At 43.1% G+C, this 22,132-nt stretch overlaps 1 protein-coding gene across 1 annotated transcript in view; it reads right to left on the reverse strand.

The window, feature by feature from the left end:
• The window catches only part of PKHD1 (PKHD1 ciliary IPT domain containing fibrocystin/polyductin), a 306,693-nt gene that overhangs the window by 75,387 nt on the left and 209,174 nt on the right, over positions 1–22,132 (reverse strand). The window contains exons 34-39 of the mRNA XM_039532757.1: positions 21,781–21,868; positions 19,469–19,623; positions 16,255–16,407; positions 15,048–15,926; positions 12,340–12,508; positions 9,184–9,344 (exon numbers count right to left, since the gene is read on the reverse strand). Coding sequence (XP_039388691.1) covers positions 9,184–9,344; positions 12,340–12,508; positions 15,048–15,926; positions 16,255–16,407; positions 19,469–19,623; positions 21,781–21,868 — 1,605 coding nt within the window. The remainder of the gene's footprint in view (positions 1–9,183; positions 9,345–12,339; positions 12,509–15,047; positions 15,927–16,254; positions 16,408–19,468; positions 19,624–21,780; positions 21,869–22,132) is intronic.

Genomic DNA, 22,132 nt, shown 5'->3' on the forward strand with positions numbered 1-22,132 from the left:
CACAGCTCAAGAAGGATGTTGATAGATTGGAAAGGGTTCAAAGAAAAGCCACAAGAATGATTAAAGGATTAGAAAGCATGCTGTATAAGAATAGACTCAAGGAACTCAACCTATTTAGTTTAACAACATCCATAAGTGCTTCAGTAAAGATGCTGCTACGCTGACAGGAGAGCTTCTCTTGTTGGCATAGTTAATCCACCACCATGCGAGGAGTGACCAGGAGAAGCCCTGCGGTTGACATAATACTGTCTATACAGGGGGCGAGGTTAGTATAACTGTGTTGTCCAGAGGTGTGGATTTTTCACACCCCTGAGTGATGTAGTTATTCCAGTGTACGTTTGTAGTGTAGACATAGCCTTAGCGTCTCTCTGTTGTAGGAGTGTGCAGCAGCGGGTTATGGTGTACGTGAAGAGTAATGTGCACTTATTGCTGAGATGGTGTCTTGGCTATAGAATTTTTTTTCCCTCTATATCTTAATGCTTATAACACCGACAACAGGCAATGCCATGTCATCACATGCCAAATGCTGTTGTATCAAAGCTAAGGGACAAATACCTTTGAAACAGGTAACCTGCTATAGTTACTTGGCTGCTAAGATATCTATTAACTCCAGCGATAGCATCTTACAGTTTTCCAAAACAGGAAAATGTCCTTTTCATCCATAGGGCCCCATTCTGGCCAAGCTGTTTTCCCCCGCCCCCCACCTTGGCCTGCCCCTTCAACATCCACAGAGAGTGAATTCAGCAGAAACCCCATGAAATAAATCTGTTGGGAGGAGAGCAGGAAGAGAAGTGCAAGGAGTATAATGCATAGGCAGAACTCTTCCCTTCTGGCTGTAGCCTCCCCTTAGCATGCAGACCCATGCTGACACCATAGGCCTCTGTCCCCATTTAATGGCTGGGCCACCTAACGAGGATTCTTAGTGTGCTGTTGTCCAGTGATGAGCTGCCAAAATTTTAACAACCGGTTCCCTATAAAAAGTTCTGATTTAAGGGGGAGGAGCGGGGGAGGGGCCGGGGCAAGCAGAGACAAACTTGTGGGGGGGGAGGGGCCCTGGGGGGGGGGGCAAACCCCCCCCCCCCCCCCCAGCCCCAGCAGCTTGCAGCCCCTCCCCCCTCTCTGCTGGCAGCTCAGCAACCAGCCAGAGCTCTGAGCTGCCCAGCTGCTGCCCCTGCTGCGGCTGGGAAGGGCCTGGGGGGCTGGGGGGGGGGGGGGGGCCTCCTGGGCCCCTGGGAGAGGGAGGATGAGCCCCAGGACCGCCCCCCACACCCACCAGCCCTCCCCCCCCCCCGCCCTTTAACAACCTGTTTTTCTTTTTCTTTTTATTTCTCTGGAACCTTGGGAAACCTGCCCGGAACTCACTCCAGCTGTTGTCCCATCTTAATGAAGCTGGTCCTATGACTCAAGCAGTAGATACTCCTGACTTTAGTCCCCAGGTTCCATGATCCACCAGGGTTGTTGTTAGACAAGCAAAAGCAATTCATCTCCCTTAGCTCACAATAGCAGGCCACAGATATTTAAACCTTGTCCTCACTAGAGAACAAAGCGTAATAGCCATAAGTCATCTTCAAAGCTTGGTCTTAACATGAGTTCTGTTGGGATCTCAACCATGGTTCTGTCAGACGTCATATGTTCATGACAATTACAGAAAACCAACCTTTCTGATCATAGCAGGTAAGTGTTTTTTAAATAACTTGACCATTTCCCTTTCATTCTCTCCACTGCTATTTTCAGCACTGAAAAGCCACATCTTCCATGTGCCATTTGTTAAAACAAAAGGAAGTTTTTGTCTGTGAAAAAACCTGCGTTAGTGGAAAATACTCAAAAATTGGGGCTGATTTTGTAGCTTTTTCAGTCCTTGCAAATCCAGCAAACAGATGATTTTTCTCATATTTACTACAGCTGTACTATATGATCATACATAGCCAGTATGTGTTTAGTATATTTGAAATATACTAAAAGAGATACTGTCAGATTAAAAATAGTATTTTTCAAACACAAAATCACCTCTGGCACAAACAACTAACCTGATTACTAACACTGAAAGATTAAAAAAAAATTAACTGATGTTTGACAATTATGCTAACGTTTTACATTTCTCTCAGACTGGAGAATGAAAACAGACTGGGTAGTTTCACCTTTGTTTATAAAAGTCAATTTCTCTGTCAGGTTCTCATGCTACAATGTCTGGGTAGCACCCACTGCAGGGAAATGTTTGTTTGTTTAATAAAAATACTGCCCTCAGATTTTTAGTTAAATACAGAAGCCCCTCCCCACCTTTTTTTGTTGTTGTCGTTTTGGTCTTAGATTCTGGGTAGCCTTATGTTTTCAGAAACTGACACTTTGACATGAAAAAGGGCTGAATACAAACAGGTTGGATTTTCAACAGCTCCTGTGTGATTTAGGATCACAAGTCTCAAGGATTTTCAATGAGATTTATACTCACCTATGTAGAACTGGTGGTTACGTGATTTTTTCCCCTGTGATAAATACTTTGTTTTCATCAAAAAATTCATCATAATGTTGCTTACAAAATGAAATTTTAGTTTTTTGACCTCAACACGTTTCTGACAAAAATGAGAATTTTTTTCATTAAAATTTCCACTGATTGAAAAGCTACTTTTCTTCAAAAAATAATGTTGATGGAACATTTTCAAGCAGGTCTGCCCATAAGTCGCGTGGATGTTTTTCAAAGTCCCACCCAAAAGGTCTCCTTCAGCTCATTTTACTGGCACTACTTGTGCATTTTATTGAATAGAGAAAATTAGCAATAGAAATGAGCCTGAATCAAAATCCTGGCTCCAAATACCCATGAACTTTGGACTGTTTAAAATCTAGAGGCTTGTCTACATGGTGAGTTACTGGGTGGCAAGCCAATGTATGACTCTGCAGCACACCTGCTTGTTGTGCAGTAATGTCCTGGGTCAAGACTGTTACAGCAGCTCAAAGTTATGGAATGTAGTGTCCACGTGGGAGGTTACTCTGCAGCAAGCTGGTGTGCTGTAGATTCACACATGTCTTGCCACACAATAACTCACCGTGTAGACATGTCCTAGATCTGACGTTTGCATTTGAGTTCATTTTAAAGAATGCTAACACTCAATGTAACCTTGGGCAAACCCTATACGTTCAGGTTTCAGAGTAGCAGCCGTGTTAGTCTGTATACGCAAAAAGAACAGGAGTACTTGTGGCACCTTAGAGAAAGCTCATGCTGAAATAAATTTGTTAGTCTCTAAGGTGCCACAAGTGCTCCTGTTCTTTTTGCCTATACGTTCAGAGATTTTGGACCCCAATCTTGCAAGCTGTTTAATGGAAAGTGACTATTATTGCACACGTATATGAGTTTGAAGGACTGGGGCCTCGGTTAGCTTTTAGCATCCAGGCATTCGGATGTTTAGCCACACCTCTTTGGTATGGACAATGTACCAGTCATTTTTTGAGAGCAGGTTTATTATTTCAATAATTCCAGCCGTTTTAATTTTGTCCAAAGCAAAAATACCAAAGCAGAAGCCTTTCTTGAAATATCCAGGAATTTCCATTTCTGGTCCTGGGAATCACAGAGCCACATACAAAAATCAAAATCAAACAAAAATGTTTCCTGAACTTTTTTGAATCTCATACATAGTTTGGGTCTCATTCAATTTTTAGTTTGCTTGTTTCTTATTTATTTATTTAACTCTTTTATTAATTTTCATTACAAGGAACCCAAGCTATATGCCATCTCTATCCTAACATCAAATGGGTCACACTACAGCTAGTCAAAAACTTTTAATTGAAGATTTTCATGACTTTTTTTAATTTAATGGAAATTTTTGCAAAATTTCCATTTTCTGCATTATTATTTTTTTTAATGATTTTAGGTTTTCAATGAAAACTGAAAAAAAAAACCTGCAAATGTTTTTGATGGGAAACAACAACAAAAACCAAACAGAAAATAAAACACACTTTTTAACTGGCTCTAGTTAATACACGCTTACTTTTGAACTAGTCTGTGCAGAGCTGTGTAGTTTTTAAACTAGGGGACTGGCTGTCAGAACTCCTGGTGTTTATGCAGGGATTCAATGCGTGACCTCGGGGCTTGGGCAAATCACAGCTTCTGTGCCACATTCTGTACAATGGGTATAAGAATACGTGACTACCCCACAGGGGTATTATAAATCCAACATGAATCAAAGTTTGTAAAATGTGTGGAAAATCTTTGAGGTCGTACACGGTTTTATTATTACAATGTACAAAACAATTGTAATTTTTCTGAAGAAATTGATGGGGTTTATTAATGATGAGAGGGAAAAGGTATAGTATAGCTGAAGCCCTTAAGGCTCTGATCCAACAAACACTTATACACATGTGAGCGAGCTATTTAGGTGAGTAAAGTTACATCCATGTTTGTAGGATCAGGAGCTGAAACAGTTAAACTACTCGGAATATGCAAAGAAATTGCTCCCATGCAGCCATATGGATTTTTAAGCATCTCTTTACAAACCCAGCATGGAAGTCATTCTGGATACTCCGAATAATAAATAATAATAATTTCATGACACGGTGGTGGATTACTCTGTGTGCTGAATTTGGAGCCACGCTAAAGGGCAGAAATAAGGAACAGTAAGAGCTCCCTTTCGGATGTACAAAAGAACACCGAGGGCTGTCTCCTTCGCTGCTCAGATGAGAACACTCAAAGGCACATATCCCGAAGAGTCTAATATTTTCTGGGACTCCACTGAGCCTTTATGCTTTAATACCCTGACATCTGGAATGCTCCAAGTCTAATGTTTAACCATAAATATCTGCTGAGATTAAAGAGCCGTAGAGTAAGTTTCAATCTTTTGGGCCTATAATTGCTTGGGAAAAGAGAATGGTATTTTCCCCTCTAGCTAAAGAGAAAGAGAAAAAGACCTCTGCAAGCACAGATATTGGCAGACAAATTTTCTGACAACCATTTCCTTTCTCTGTTCCCCACTCCACCCCCTCATTTCTCTGTCTATAACACCATCTCGCTGCCATTCCTAGGAGGAGAATGAAGAAAGTTAAAAAAAAAAAAAGTTTCTCAAGAGCTAGCCGCATAAAGCCAAGAACAGTTTTGAAGCCGGGCAGCCAGCATACCCTGCTCACCACTGACATTTGTTCTTTCATTAATCTTTGTGTCAGGTTGCTGTCACACCCAACAAGTGTGTGTTCACACTACTTTCATCAGTCTATTTTATTTCAAGTTCAAAAAGGCCCAGAGTGAGTCTTCAAATAACAAGAAGAAATACAAGCTAGAAAGATGGTCCAGTACACAGGGTATTATCCTGGGACTCAGGAAACCCACATTCAATTCCCTGCTCTGCCACACTCTTCCTCCATGACCATAGGCAAGTCACTTATTCTCTCTGGGCCTCAGTGTCACATCTGTAAAAGGGAGCTAAGAACATTTCCCTACTTTACTTGGGCATTGTGAGGACAAATGGATTAAAGATTGGGAGGTGCTCAGATACTATGGTAATGGAAGTTGTATAACTACCATGGATAGATGGCACTTTGGAGACACAAAATAATTAGATGTACAAACTAAATCGTGCCTGTTGTAAAATCACAAGAAGTCTGTCGCAGAGCAGGGAACTGAATATAGGTCTCAATCCCAGGCTCGTGCCCTAGCTGCTGGGGACCACAGTTCCTTCTTCCTACATGTTGAATGGTACTATGTAAGGTGAAGGTTTGGTTAATGTTTGTGTAGTATTTGTACATTATTAGCCAATGATTCTGTTATTTATTATTTCTATTAAGGCAGCGCCTAGAGCCCCAGCCATGGAACAGGGCCCTGCTGTGCTAGGTGCTGTACAAACACAGAACAAAGAGATGGCCCCTGCCCCAAAGAGCTTACAATCTAGGTGTCAGATGGGAAACGACAGGTGAATGCAACAAATGGGATGGGACACCACAAGTAAACAGTGAGATCCATGCTATGCCCTGCATTTCAAATATTTGAAGTTACTGAGTAGATTAAATAAGAAATAGCATTAACCTCCCATTGAGCCATTCAATTATATGCCAGTTAAAGAGAACCCACCTACTCAGAGCCTACACTCTATTGCGTGTGGGGGGGCGGGGGGATATCTGGGTTGCATTCATTGGGTCTCCTAATCTTGAAGGGTGAAGGGTATTTTGCCTTTAAGGGCTAGTCTATACTTACCAGCCGGGTCGACGCGGTGAGTTCGACTTCTCGGAGTTCGAACTATCGCGTCTAATGTGGACGCGATAGTTCGAACTCCGGAAGCGCCGCGGTCGACTCCGGTACTCCACCACTGCAAACGGCGGTGGCGGAGTCGACCTTGGAGCCGCGGACGGATTCCGCGGGTGAGTAGTTCGAACTAGGGTACTTCGAATTCAGCTACGCTATTCACATAGCTGAATTTGCGTACCCTAGTTCGACCCCGCTTCTTAGTGTGGACCAGCCCAAACTTTCCTTTTATGGTAAGTAGGATCTTTGGGGAATGTCAGGAACTCAGCCGCCTCTGGTCTCGGTTGCCTAGTAACCCAATGAGCTTGGCTAGGCCCACCAAACCCTCACTAAGTGACTGTGCTCCCTGCTTGGTCAGAAGAGCCAACAGACTGTCACTTAAGCCCTGCAGCCACAGCACCACTGTGGCTGCTCAATGCATTCCATGCCTGCAGATGCACCAGTCCTGTTTCCTGTCCAGTCCTTGCTCCGCCCCTTCCCAGCCCTGCTCCAGCCCTATAGCCTGCCTGCCTTTGAACTCCTGACTCTTAGCTCTGACCACTGGCTTGTCTCCAGCTGCCCTCTGATTCTGTTCCGACCACTACGCCAGGCTCCTGCTCTGACCACTAGATTGCACTGCCTGCACCTCAGGGTGTGACAGGCAAAGGCTGGGGCCAACATCTTCAAACTGGACACCCCAAATTGGAAGGTTCTGAAAAATGATGGCTGAAGGACTAATTCAGAGGCTGCAGAGGGCTAGCGAAGGTGTGTGCCACACTGCATTTGGGAAAGGCGGAGAGTGGGAGTGATGCTGCACATTACTTGATGATGCTAGCTCCTCTAACTCCACCAGAGAGGTCCTTTGGGGCCATCTGCCTGTCCCAAGTCAGGGTAAAGGAGGAGGGTTGGGCAAACACCAACAATAGAGTTAACAGAGACTTTTAGCCTAGAAAAGAAGGGTCTTCAACTCGAAGATGCATGACGCTGGGTGGTGCGATCACCCTTCTTGCAGCCAGGAGGATTACCATCGGCACATGGGTTGCAGCAGAGATGAGGAGCAACAACCTGACCCTACTAGGCATTAGCGAGCATTAATAGCTGCCTCAGAAGGATTCTCCAGATCCGCTGGCCAGACTGCAGTGGAACCCCCAAGGCAAGCGGGCAACCTTCAGGTTGATAGCAAAAAATGGGCTATACCTGGAACCAGCTAGAGCGAATGGCCCAGGATAGAAGACTATGGAGATCTGTGGTTGGCATGAATGAATGAATGAATGAATGCTAGCTCCTCTGGTTTGGGCTTAGAGATGTAAGCACAGGGTTAAAAGTTGCAGGACAGCAGTCTGGGCATAAAGCCACTGGAGGTGAGCAGAATAACTGGCTGTTAGTTAAGTAACAGGTGAATATTAGTAGGAGGCACAGAGGGTGGTGATTAACTGAACAGTGTTAAGTGCTAAGCTCTGCAATCTGGAATCAAGAGAGAGAGAATTCCAAGAGCCAAATTCTATTCTTGGTTACACAAGCATAAATCTGGAATTCAGTGGAATTAATCCATCCTTATATTAGTATAACTGAGGTAGAATTTGGCCCAATGGGAGTTTTGTGGTCATGACCGAGGTCTGGATTTGACTGTGATTGTCTCGTGTGGAAGCCTCCATTACACTGTCCAAAGTGTTCTGTGTTACAGAGAACTATGGATTCACCTCCAAATGAACCTGTGCTTTTCCAAATGTCAGCCTGAAGACAAAGGGAATTGCAGTTTTGAAAGAGGAAGACTCAGGGATTAAGGCTGGAATTGGGAAGGAAAAAGAATGCCACTCACATTTGGGCACTGAGAGGAAAACACCACAATTCTGTTCTCGCCTGGGAGGCAGGCAGCATTTACCATATGTTGTCAACTTCATTACATAAGGAGACAAACCCCGTGGAGTGCAGGTTGCACCATTAGTGCAGTGGGGTTTCCTGGTATTTATAACTTCTATGTGCCTGAGTATCTTTAAAAATGGTACAAAGCTTAAAAATGATCGGGAACTATGTGCGCATGCATGTTTTAATAAGCTGGTGCTAAGTGGCAAACGATGCAGCAGTGTCTACTGAGAGATTAGCATTGGTTTGTGATTCATAACCAGGGCAGAGAAAGTTGCGGGCGGTGGGGGGGGGAGAGCATGTTTATGCCTAGACAATGTATTAATCAGCCCTCTAAGCAGCCAGTGAGGGAGGGATCCTTAGAGGAAAGCCTTTACCGGGTACACATTAGACATTTTGTTTAAAGATTAAAGTTCTTCTTGTGTTTAATCAGTTTTAGCACAGGATAGAAAATGGGATTAATTACAGTCCCTCGCATGAGCCTCCCATACTGCCGGAGTCACAAATGAGGCGACTTCTCTGCAAAATGGCCGCCGTCAGCAGCAGGCTCGGGAAATGCTAATTGTAATTAAAGAGTTTATTTGGAATCACAGAGCAGAGTTTTAATCAGGATGAGAATGGAGCCTTGCTGTGTGAACTTTCAGAATGCGGTTACTGAACAAGATGGGTCTTTTTAAACAAGAGAAAGTACTCTCTGAACTGCTGGCCTGGATTTTCAGCCAGATACTCTCCTCAGCAGGAAATGAATAAAAATCCTCACTGGGACAATTATTATTATTATTTTGCCCTAATACAGCACCTCTCATTCAAGGATCCCAAAGCACTTTGCAGATGCGTAAATATAATCACCCTTGTTTTACATAAAGATCAGTTAAAGCACAGAGGGGTAAGGGCCTCACCCCACAGCAGGTCAGATTCCCAAGCCCTTCCTTTGATCAATATATAAAGCAGCCTCCTTTAACGAAAAGTGCTGTGGAATCTAAGCCCACAAGGTGTTCAGGATCCCAGAGAATGACAACCCACTGATATGTCTCCCAAGACTGGTTAGTCAAAGCACTACCCAAGATTTTTAGCAAGATTAGCAAGATTTTTCAGATACTGCACAATCTTTGTGTGCTACTTACCAGCGTGCAAACAGGACTCTGTCCATTCAGACATAGACTTTGGGAAAACTGACACAGGTGGTTGTAGGCCCAGGGCATTTCCATCCAGATCCTTGAAGAGAGCCTTTCTTGAGCCTTCACATCTCATTTCAAGATATTCAAAGTCCTTGGATCCATTGATGCTGATGGAGAGGAGGAGGAGTATTATTGTTGGGAAGACAGCGAGAAAAATTACATTGTACTGGCCTTCTGAAGTTATTTTCATCACTGGAAAATGCATTTTTTTTACATATACAAATTACCACAACATTCATGTGAATTAACCTGCTTGCTAAAAAAGGGGGAAAGGGAAATAAGGGATAACTGATGAAATCTGATTATATGGAGCAGGTCTGACTTGCTCTATCATCATGAAATTCTGAAGCAATGTTCCTTTTCATCATGGATAGGCCAGTCCACAAAAATGAGATCTGGATCCCAACCTCCCAAATGCTGGCAGTGATCAGACTCAGAAGCAGGCTTCTGCCCTCTAGGATACAGTTAATTCCTATTCACCTCTCTGTGGGATGGGCAACAGCCCCTCGGGGGTTTGGCTCAGTTCATCGGAGGGAAAGACTAGTCACAAAATTTGTATCCAGATCCAAGCATCTTCATAAATCTCAGGTATATTCTGATTTTGCTTCATCAAACAGTTCAACACTGCAGAGAACCATAGTGCCTCAGGAGCCACGCATCAGTATCCACAGGCTTGTAACTCCTGTATCATTCGTAGCAGGATGAAAATGGCTACGCAATACGGTTCTATCTACAGACAAAGAAATGCCCAGATCTTTTTACCGGTAGGTTCAGCTCTTCAGAACTGAATTAAACCATGCTTACTTACATACATACATAAAGGTGACAGAATTCTACAGTAATGGCTCCAAACTAGAGTTTGGAGAGACTCTAAAAAAAACTGAAAGTAGGCCCGAGCTGGTTTTGGACATTCTTTTGAAATGAATCTCTGCAAACTTGGGCTGAACTTCAGGAGCGCGTGGGCCAAGCTTCGAGTGCACTTGTTGTTGGGAGGAAATCTTACAAAGGATAATGGTTCAAGAAGGAGCCAGGGACATCCTGGTAGCTGGTGTGTGTACCACTAGATAGCGTCTTTTGGAGTAGTGCAGGGACATACAGCATGAAAGGCAGGAAACTGATCACTAGGTCTGGAACTCCGAGTAGCCGTACCCCTCCCTTTATCAATGGAGGAGTGCAGAGTGTCATGGATTCTATTACTGCTCATCTCTATTATTGATATTTATTATTTGAGTTACTGTTGTGCCCAGGAGCCCTAGTCATGGATCTCATTGTGCCAGCTGCTGTACAAACACAAAACAAAAAGATGGTCCCTGCCCCAAGAGGCTCATAATTTTAGTTTGAGACAAGAGACAACAGATGGATGCAGACAGATGGAGGAGCACAAGGAAACAATGCTCTGCGATCTGTCTGATTTCTTGATTTCTGTGGAACTCCCTTATGCAAAGCCCACTGATTGGTGTTTTGAACAGGGTGAACCGATCGGTGCCTTAATAGGGCAGAGAAATGATTGGATCAAAGCTCTACTCTGCACAGCTCAAGAGAGATGGGGAACGAAGATCCCCCGGGGCTGGTTCAGCCCTGGCATATCTTAGCACAGGCAACGTTACTGCCACCAGTGGGCATTTATTCTGGCTGATGATCACCACAGTGCGACGTGCTCTCGCCATGCCCAGTCCTGCCTCCTACTCAAGGGTAGCTTTATGGCTCTTTTGCAAGGCAGAAGCAACACAATGAGGCCATAGAATGGGCCACAAATTGACCCACCGTTTTTAAAAGCTTGGGTTTAATAAATGTCTGCAGAGGATCCAGAAGCAACAATAAAAGTCTGAACCTTACCCACAGGTTTAGCAGGATGCTCAGAAATCACTTTGTATTCTGTATGTCCATCGACCATGTTTGATAACGATCAGCTTTTGCAATGCATTGTGTGTGCAGCCAGTCACAAATAGCATAATACTGTGGACTGGATTCAATAGTTACATATAATGGGAATTGACGAGCTGGACAGTTCACAGAAATCCACACACAAACTAATGCCCAGAGCAAAAAAAAAAAAAAAAAGCACTGGCAGCCTGCTTGAGGGGCTCTGGATTAGAGCAGCATGGAACACCTCTGATTGGTTTTGACTGGCAACTGGGGTTCACGTTGGGCTTCAGTGCTGCAGCAAAGCTTTCGTGACAATGCCTGTGTACTCTGGTAGCCGGCTGTACAAATAAATAAACCCGCCCACGTTTCCCATGGATGCTGCACATTTGAACTGCTGAAACCTAAGGTTACAGAGAAGTGCTCTTTCTTCCTGATCTCTGTGCTACTATGCTCAGCAGATATGCTCTCTGGGCACGAGTTAGACTGGCACACATCTGACATCGCACAGACTGCCTGGTTCCACTCAGCGCTGCTGATGTGATCTCACAGGCAAAAATCAAACTCATTTTCCCATACAAAAAGGACACTTGAGCCACCTCATGGCTTTTTGCTGGAGCTCCTGACATGTCCTGAGGCCTGGGGTTGAGGAGTCAGCTATGTAGACAGAAAATAAAGACAGTGACTACCTGAAGCTACTTTTGCTACACAGATGCTAGCAAAAGGAGAACTCCAGGAGGCTTCATTTGGAGAAACATCTAATGAACTATCCAAACTCTACGTCTTCAAACTTCAATAGGGAAAAACAACCTTGTGAAAGATCCAGGCTCTTCCATGTCTAGTCCCAGACAGAAACAGTATAAAGAGCAGAGGGACAGATAGACCCCCAAAAAAATAGTTGTATCCAAAATTTTGATTTCAACCCACTGTAGAAATTAGGTTATTTTACAACACTCAGGTCTGCACCTGAGTTCAGATTTTGAAAACCCTACATCCCCGAAATCCCGAGGTACTGAATCTAGGTTTTGGGTTAGGCCCATCTTCAGCTTAAATTCTCATCCCATCACTCCTAATGAAAGAATGAATCTCTCTGAAGATAGATGTAACCAGTAATAGAAAGTGTAGATTTTGTAGTGAGGTATAGATAGATAAAGATATGACTAGTCATGTAATTAGTAGTGCATATTCACTATAAACCTGGGGGGGATGGGACTACTTATTAAGAACAAAGCATACTACCTTGTTTCCAATGTATGAAAGTAGAATTTATTCTGCTCATGGACATGTGACATCCTTGTCATCTCTGCTGTGATTGGGTACATGATGCCCACGCTGTCAGGATTTGACATAATGCAGACATCTCTGTCATCACTATAGCAGCTCTTTGTAAAACCAGTAAAGGTGACTTCTGACAAAGACAAAAACACATCTCATTGGGAGAGGCAGGGTGAATTTTCTTCAGGGATGAGAATCTGAGCCATGTATTCTAAAGCCTTGTCTGTATTAGAAAGGCTGCTTTGGCACAGTGGCTTGTTGGTCTAGAAGTATGATTCTCATTTAGGGTGTGAGAGCTTCTGGGTTCAAATCCCTGACAAGCCCTTCCTGAGGGAGTGATAACCAAGTATCACTTCAAAAGTTTTTTTTTCTCCTGCTGATGATTGCTCATCTCAACTGATTGGCCTCTTACAGTTGGTATGGATACTTCCACCTTTTCATGTTCTCTGTATGTATAAATACCTTCTTGCTGTATGTTCCAGTCTATGCATCCAATGAAGTGGGCTGTAGGCCACAAAAGCTTATGCTCAAATAAATCTGTTAGTCTCTAAAGTGCCACAAGTACTCCTGTTCTTTTTGCGGATACAGACTAACACGGCTGCTACTCCTAAACCAGTTTAAAATCAGTCTACTTACATCAATGCAACTCCTAAATATGTAAATAAGTTTAAATCTTGCTTAAACTAAATCAACAGAACCACAGTTTAACCAAGTTTAAGGGTCTCTAAATGAGAAGTTTGCGCTAGTGTCATTAGACCAACTTTAAATTGATTTAGTTGCACTGGGGCAACTTTTCTAATATACACACAGCCCAGACGTGGCTCTGCCATGGACCAGCTGTATGAACTGAAACAAGTCACTTCATCCCTCTGTACTCAGTTGGTATCCCCCTCTCTATGGAACTTGCCTACTACATGGAGTGGTCAGGCATATTACTTAACTAATGTCTGTAGAGTATCTTGAATGTGTAAAGGGCTATTTTGAATAAGAACAAGAAGTGCATTTTAAAAATGTATTTAACCCTTTTTTTGTGGCTTCTCTCTTCTTTTTAAGTGAATTTTAATGCCCACAAAAGTGAAAGACTCAATTAGAGCCAGGATTAATGCAGACGGGAAGGTAGTCACCCCTGCCAACTCTGATAAAGCATTTCAACCCTGACCTGTAAGAAAGCGTGGTTCTGTGGTTAACATGGGACTGGAAAGATCTATGTTCAAGTCCCTCCACTATCACAGACTTTCAATGTGACCTTGGGCAAGTCAGTTAGTTTCTCTGTGCCTCATTTCCCCATCTCTAAATGAGGATAACAGTTCCTAATGATCCCTCTCTCACAGGGATGTTGCCAGGTTAAAGTCTGTGAAGGGCTCAAATACTATGATAATGGGGGTGTCATAAGCACCTAAGCTGGACAGATCTGAAACATATCCAGCTGCTATGGTAATGCAAATAATAAAATATCATTTGGCATGTCCATTGCATTTAAACCAAGGACTCAAGAAAAGAAAGGGTGTAATAGTCTATAGCAAGGGTTTTACAGCCTTCCTCTAAATCAGGAATTGACAACCTTTGGCACGCAGCACAGGGAAATACGCTAGCGGGATGGGATGGTTTGTTTACCTGCAGCGTCTGCAGGTTCAGCTGACTGCAGCTGCCACTGGCCACGGTTCACTGTTCCAGGCCAATGGGGGCTGCGGGAAGTGGCGGCCAGCACATCCCTCGGCCCACGCTGCTTCCCACAGTCCCCATTGGCCTGAAACGGCGAATTGCGGCCAGTGGGAGCTGCGATTGGCCGAACCTGAGGATGCTGCAGGTAAACAAACCATCCCAGCCCCCCAGCGGATTTCCCTGATGGGCCACATGCCAAAGGTTGCCGATCCCTGCTCTAAAGTCATTTGTTATTATTATTATTCATTGTAATAACAACAATGGTCCTACTTTTATTTATCAGCTTTCATTTAAAAGGATCACAAAGCACTGCAAACTTTGTACATAGTAAACTAATTTTGTAAAACCTTTCATTGACTTGGTATCCTTATCTAGACATAGATACCAATATATCAGACAGATGGATCAAATTCAGAAATCATTTCACCCAGCACTGAAATGCAGATGTCTTTGGTGTGGAATGTGGAAGATATTTAATAGCATATGGCAACACTGCACAACAGTTTGACTAGGAATTGCAGAATACCAGGTGATATCCTTTCTGGACTGAAGTCAATAGGAGTTTTGCTATTGATTTCAATGGGGTCAGGATTTCGCCCACTGTAACCATTTCAGATTGCCGGGGACAGGGCTGGCTTTAGGGCGATTCACCGGATTCCCCCGAATTGGGCCCCACGCCCCTAAGAGGGCCCCGCAACGTCCCTAAGGACCCTCCACTGATGTCCCGCCAAAGGCACAGGCAGCCAATAGAGCTGCCACCGAAGTCCCGCCGCTGACCTCAGCAGCAGCTCGATCGCTGCCGCGGAAGAAGAACCCTCTGCTGATGTGTCGCCAGAAGGCACCAGGAGCCAATTGAGCTGCTGCCGAAGTCCCACCGCTGTCTTCGGTGGCAGCTCTTTCGAATTGGGTCCCGCAGTGCCTAAAGCCGGCCCTGGCTGGGGAGGGTGGATTTTAATTACCTGGGATGGATTTTCACCAGGACCCTGGGGTAATACAAAAGGAAGACCAACCTTGTAGCTTCATGATTCCTGATACTGCTGCATAATTTCTTATTTTGTGCCATGGATTATCAGGCCACTGGCTTGGTTCAGAGGCAAATGAAGGCCACAGAATCCCAATGCGACCTCTCTGAGGGTAATATGGAGCTCGATCCCTGGAAGTCAAGTTAGCTGAAAGGGGCGTGATCCTGTCTTTAATGCAGTCAAAAGTTGAGCTTGTTGCAATAATGACAGAGTTTCTAAGTTCTATGTATTTTTTCCCCAAACGATGCTGCTTAGCAGATGGGCTGTACACCACTGGCAGAACACCCACAGCATTGTCTACTAGCATCATATTGTCCATCACTACACTGCTTTCAAGCTGAAACATGACACCATAGTCGTAATTCTTGTAGGACAGAAAACCAGTGATTTTGGTGCAGTTTTGAAAGCCATCTCCTCTGTATAAATGAACACCATGAAGGCTTGAATGGGCCACATTATCAGTATAATACTCTCCAGCTAGGAGGCATTCTTGACCTCTGATGTGGAAGGCTATACGCTCCGAACCTGCCACAACATTGCCAAGCAAGTAAGAGCCATCTATTTTGTTCACTTTGATGCCAGCAACCCAGTTTGGTAACCCCTCTGGCTGCTTGCTGAGAATGATAAGGTTCCTGATGAGAGAATGGGTTTGGCCTTCCAAGTCAATGCCAGGGCCAACCGTGTTGAACACCACGTTGTCACGCAATGAGATTCCACTGCTTGTCACTGCTTGAATGCCACCCCCACAGCTATGGTGAATGCTGGAAGAGATAATTGAGGATCCCAAAGATATGTTACTGAAGCCAATGGCAGGAAGCTGTGATGGTCCAAAGTTCAGAATTTCAATGTTTGAGAGCTGAAGGTCACCTATAATGTGGTAAATGAAGTGAAATGAAAGGGTGATTACAGGTAGATTGGCTTGTATGACCCTCTTTGTCAATAAAAACATAAATAAAATGCCAAAAACAGGCATTTGTTTGCAAAACAAGAACAAGTGCAATTAAAATCTGAATGTTTTAAAGTTATTTATTACTGTTAATGTTTCTTATTTGCGGAGCACTTCTTATGTGCTCTACATTGTACAACCCATAAAAGAAGTTACAACCTCTGCTCCTGAAAGCATCCTGATCTGGACTGGACAGGATATTTGTGATGGACTGATATGGACGGGACTGAGTGGGTGAGTTTCAACTACCTGCAAATTCCGTTCCACTGGTATTTCTGAAGCATCCCACCAGAAGCCTCCCAGAGCAAGCCGTGTCTGACTTAATCTGTATGTTGCGTGTTAGGAGCCCAACCTCAGCGGCCAACGGAACACGTCTGCCATCTTCTATGTTATGGGAACGCCCTGTGGCATTTCAACAAGAGAAAACAGGATGAATGTCTAGGATGTTTCAGTAACCAACGCTTTGGGTATGTCTCATCTGACAACTGATGTGTGGCTTCCTCTCAGAAACTGCACTGCCTTTCAGGTTTGATTTTCCTCAGGGGCTCTCTGCAAGCACCAACAAAGAGAAACGGCTCCCTGCTTGCCGCTATTTGGGATGAGAGTGTATTTTATCAACATCCTTTTGTTCCCAGTAAAGGCGAATGCTAAACCTGTTCACTGGGACCACCACATGCCAAACCGACGGACAGATTCCAACTCCGTTTTCTTGAATTATATCAGCAGGAGACATAATACCTTAGTATGCTGCACTAAGGAACTGATCTCTTTCCTGGGGTTGTGAATTCACATAGTCATCAGCCTGGTGATGATGATAAAAACCAATTTCCTATAAAACCCTTTTACTAAGATTGCATGTACAATACAACACTCTAAGAACGCAGTCTTTCTAAGGAGGAAATTCACACCAGTAGAAAAGGTCCACACAAGGCCCTGACCAATGCTTAATTTTCACTTGACTCCTTAATACAAGGTTTACATAGACTATAGGTCTTTGGTCCTGTTGGGTGATATTCCCCCCAGTGCAGATCATCTGCTTGATCGTCATACGCAGGCAAACTTCCTTTGACTTATAATTAGCAATCTCAATTATGGTTTCATGGAACTTTAATTGCTTACTGCAGTAAAACTCAAAGGATGAAATCCTGGCCCTACTGGAGTCAATGACAAAACTCCCACTGACTTCCGTAGAGATGGGATTACACCCGAAGTGGCTTCAGTGTCACTTCTCCTGGAGTAAGGATTGCAGCATCAAGCCCACAAGCAGAGATTCACTATAAATGAAATATGCTGCAATGCATTGAAACAATGGGGTCTTTTATTCTATGCAGCCAAAAGTGAAGTTTGGCTCTGCGTGGATTAACTACAAATGAGTTCCATGGTTCATTATCCTTTTTCTTCATCCTCCCTTCAATACTCTGTAATTCTAAACTGGATGAAGATTTTTTTGTGGAGCCAGAGGTGCTATCACTGACAACATTTAGTGCAGATTCACGGGAGAGTCTATCTCAAATTATAGAAGTATAAAAGGTGAAGGAGGCCCCCACTGGCAAAATATTTGTCAGGGGGCAGTTGCTACCAGGGAATGGGCCATTTCCAAGGGATAGCCTGATACTGAAGTAGAAGTATATAAAAGATCAATCTTCAGAATTGTGCATGGATTGGGCTCCCTATGAAATGGATTGACATCCACCAAACACTAGACAGGAAAAAACTAACTTGATTTCAGAGACTTTTGATCACCTAGGAACAGATGGCAAACTAAAGATGAAAGTCTATGTATTTATTTATTTATGTTTCTTTTGAAAACAACTATGCCTGAAGAAATCTTAAAATGCCCAAATAATAAGAACTATAATAAAAAGATCCGACCACCTCCTAAGATAAACCATAGCTATCTAAACACCATCCTACCACAAATAACTATCCTCATCCAACCATTCCCTGCTCCTCACACCCATCCCTTCCTGAAAAGTGACACAAAAGAGATGAGTCTTTAGTTGGGCAAACAGTAAATCTAAGCTCTGCTGAAGAAGGAGGTGAATGGCTCTGAGCCAAGCATAAGTCACTCAGGGCTTCTCTACACTACCCGCTGGATCGTCAGGCAGCGATCGATCCAGCGGGGGTCGATTTATCGCGTCTACTATAGTTGCGATAAATAGACCACTGAGCGCTCTCCCCTCGACTCCAGTACTCCACCAGAATGGGAAGCACCAGTGGAGTCAACAGGAGAGCGCCAACTATTGACTTAAATTGACCACAGTGAAGACACCGCGGTAAGTAGATCTAAATATGTTGACTTCAGCTACGCTTTTCACGTAGCTGAAGTTGCGTTTCTTAGCTCGATCCCGTGCGGTAGTGTAGACAAGCCCTAAGAGTGCCTTCGTATCACATGGAGAAAGAATCTCCTCACAATCTATCTATGCCACTATATTTATTTAGTTATTCATTCTTTCTTACTTCTGACACTAACCCCTTATTGCCAAACAATACTCAGATATTGCTGCAATGCTCAGGATGAAGCTGGATTTAGATATTATGCCACAGGATTCCCTGGAAACATTCATAATAGTTCTGATCCATTTAATTTATTATTGACTTGAATGAAAGTTAGCCTGAGTAAGGACTAAGTAAAAACCAATGGCCCAGATTTGCAAATACTTATTGTCAGGCATAAAACTTACTACCAGGAGGAGTCCCATTGACTTTATTATCAATGGGCCAAATCGTGAGATCCTAATGATCTTGATTTTATATAGCATCTTCTAAACAAATATACTATAAAATGCTTTACAGATTAATAATATGACTAGGTTATATGTTATAATAAAATAACATATAAGTAAACTTTGAACAATACATTTATGTCTGTAGGTAGATACATATTTCTATACATATTTTAGATCTGTGTGTATATATATTACATATACATGTATTTTATAGTCATTTTTCAAGGTTTGAAATTCAATTTCAATTTTTTTTTAAATGAAGTTTTTGTGAAATGTTCACCTTGTTTTTCAACTAACTAGAGGGGTGATCCAAATTTTCTGTAATTTCAAATAAAAGAAATCAACAGTTTTCCCCTTAAATCACAGGTTTTTTTTCTTTATTTCAACCATCTCTATTATACATACACACAATGAACCTGGGATTTTCAAAAACAGTCAGCATTGGCCTAATTCCGCTCCCACTGAAGTTAACAGTAAAACTCCCCATGCTGAGCAGTTTTGAACTTTCCACCTGCTACATAATGCAAGCATGAAGCAGCATTTAAAGAAAGAAATGAAGATGCATGAAGAAAGGAGTGGGGGTCGGGAATGTAGGTTCACAGGGAGAGCTAAAATGGGCAGTTAAGGCAAAGCCATACGGAAAGTCTGAGCCAGATATTCTCTCACGCCATGAGTAGTAAGAATGTGGAGAAGGATAAAGGGGAGGCAGGTGATATATATTACAGATTTCTTACCAATATGCCTGTGGAGGAGACGTTCCTGGAATCTAATGCTGTGACCATTTATTTCTTTAAGTGTGACCACCTCAGCTTGGTGAGCATCATAGGAGGAGGAACTGATGACAATGTTTCCACCAGGACTCCAGTCTACTTCATCCTCGATCCAAATCCTGTAATCCCACAAAAGTTAAGTGATATGCTGTTTAAGCTATGAGAAAGGCTATTTTCATGGAATTCCTGAAAGAGATCAATAATCTTGCCACGGCAAAACTAGCAAAGAATACCCAATAAGTTACATAAACCCACCTCCTTTAGTACACTGACATATACATTTCTAAGAAGTTTGATAAGAGGAATACAGAAAGTCAGATGAGAAACATGGCCTGCACAAACCATCATCTCAGCCACTAATCCGCTGAAATACTGAGCTAGGCTTTCATTTTCTCTCATCTTAACTAATTAAGTAATTCCTCCTTTTAGTTGTCAGCTCTTCTCTGACTCATTGCTGACTCATGGTTGGAAATTGAAATACAGCCTACAAATACTCAGAAACTTACTGTAACTCAGTGTATTCAATATAAAAACCCTTCCCCTATCTTAAAGTTTTTCCACTGATTTGCCCATCTCCTGTATCTAATCTTATTTCTTCTTGGCAATCTAGGTTCTTATTAGAACTGCTCAAACATTTTATGTGAAAAAGTTATTTTTGACTGAAAAAGGCTTTTTTGTTGAAATGGGAATGTCTTTTGGGGTTTTATCTACCTTAGGTATTTACAGGGCCCCATCAGCACAGTATCTGAGAGCTTCATAATCTTTACTGTAACAACTCTGTGAGGTAGAGAAATGATATTATCTCCATTTAACAGACAGGGAACTGAAGCACATAAAGGCTAAGTGACTTGCTCAAGGTCACACAGGCAGACTGTGGCAGAGCAGAGACTTGAACCCTAAATCCTAGTGCCCTAACCATTGGACATTCTTCCTCTCATTCTTTTTTCCATCAAAAAATGACAAAACTAAACATTTTTCTCTGAAAACCAAAACAATGTTAGGTTTTCATTTGAATCTTGACAGAGGAAAAAACAAAACAAACATTTTCTGACCAGCTTTAGTTCTTTTACCATTACCATCACTATGGTACCAGAGGCCTGTTCTCTGGTCCATTCTCTATGCTCCTAAATAACAAGATTTCCTTCCTCATAGTTTCTTCTCAGTGGGTAATAAATCCTGTACCATGGCCACCCCTATCAGAACTGTTTCTCTGCATCCACTATAAGGGATCCCCATCAAATCTTATCTGAAAACCCATGACTTCTCCTTGACTTCAGCATCATCTTTCATAAATGACCCACTTTGATACACTGCATCAGCCTTTACTAATCTGCTTTACACTAAAGAAAGGCAAACGTAAAAGACAAAGTATGCAAATGTGCAGTTATGACACTGGATTGGGACTTGGTAGATCTGAGTTCAATTTCTTGCTGCGCCACGATTTCCCTGTATGACCATGGGCAACTCACTTCATCTCTCTGTGCCTCTGGTTCCCATCTCTAAAACAGGGATGAAACACTTCTTTCTCCAGCCCATGATCTGTCTTGTGGTCACCTGCTGAGGCTGACCAGAGAGTCACCTGATGGGGGACTGGTAGGTAATACAGGACAGAAGTTGCTCCCTTTGTTCTCTCTTTGGCCATTTTCACTCGCTTATGTGAAGGAAGCTGCTGTAGAAGCCAGATAAGGCTGGGGTGGGAGGGCTGGACCCTGACTTCCTGAATACAGATGGTCCCCCAAGTACCCCCAAGGGAACGGTGAGCTGCAGTGAGGGGAAATGCAGATAGGGTTTATTATTTTTGTATGGACCTGTGTATTTCTAAGTAAAGAGCGGCAGAGTTGTAGACCTCTGTGCAAAGCATCTGTGTGCGTGATATGCCACAACTACCATGTGCCTCCTGAGAGTCCGAGAAGGCTTGCGTCTTTGGTGGGATTCTGAGAGAGGGTGTGTTTAAGCTATGGGAGGAGTCAGAGGAGGAAGCACTGGTTCCAGAGGCTGGACAGCTGGGCTGTCCGGTCACAGCTCTCAGGAGGGAGCATTAGACAGAGAAGTCTGCACTCCAAGTGTGCTTAGGGAACCCAAAACTGGGACACTGCGTGGGCTCTGTTTAAAATCTGGAGGCTTAAAACACCCAGGGATCCAGAGGCTAGTGGATGTGTGACACTAGCACAATGGGCCCTTATTTAAGTTGGGACTTCTAGATGTGACCACAACAGCAGAAGTGAACACAGAAAGCCAAATTCATTACCTGGAGGCACGTCTGGGCAAAACCTCACCTTTCATTGCCAGGTGCAATGTCACTTCCAAGATGTGTCCAGGATTTCCTAGGATAAGCACTATGAATCTGCACCTTCCCATAAACCCCTGGAACAGAGATATAAAGCCAAAAGCTAAGGAAAGAGCAGGACTTCTGCTGAACTGAGAGCGCTAATGGCTTAATGCAAGGGAAAATTTGTCATGTGTGTACAAAAAAGTTTTGAAATTTTCAATACATTTTGCACCTGGACTAGACCTGAGAGAATCACACGAAGATTCATTTGAATTTCAAAGTGAATACTGCCCATATTCAGGACTAGAAATAAGTAATTAGTAAAATAATAAGGTTGAGGATTACAAAGACAAGTAGAC

Source organism: Mauremys reevesii, linkage group 3 (assembly GCF_016161935.1).
Source record: "Mauremys reevesii isolate NIE-2019 linkage group 3, ASM1616193v1, whole genome shotgun sequence".
Classification (NCBI taxonomy): Eukaryota; Metazoa; Chordata; order Testudines; family Geoemydidae; genus Mauremys; species Mauremys reevesii.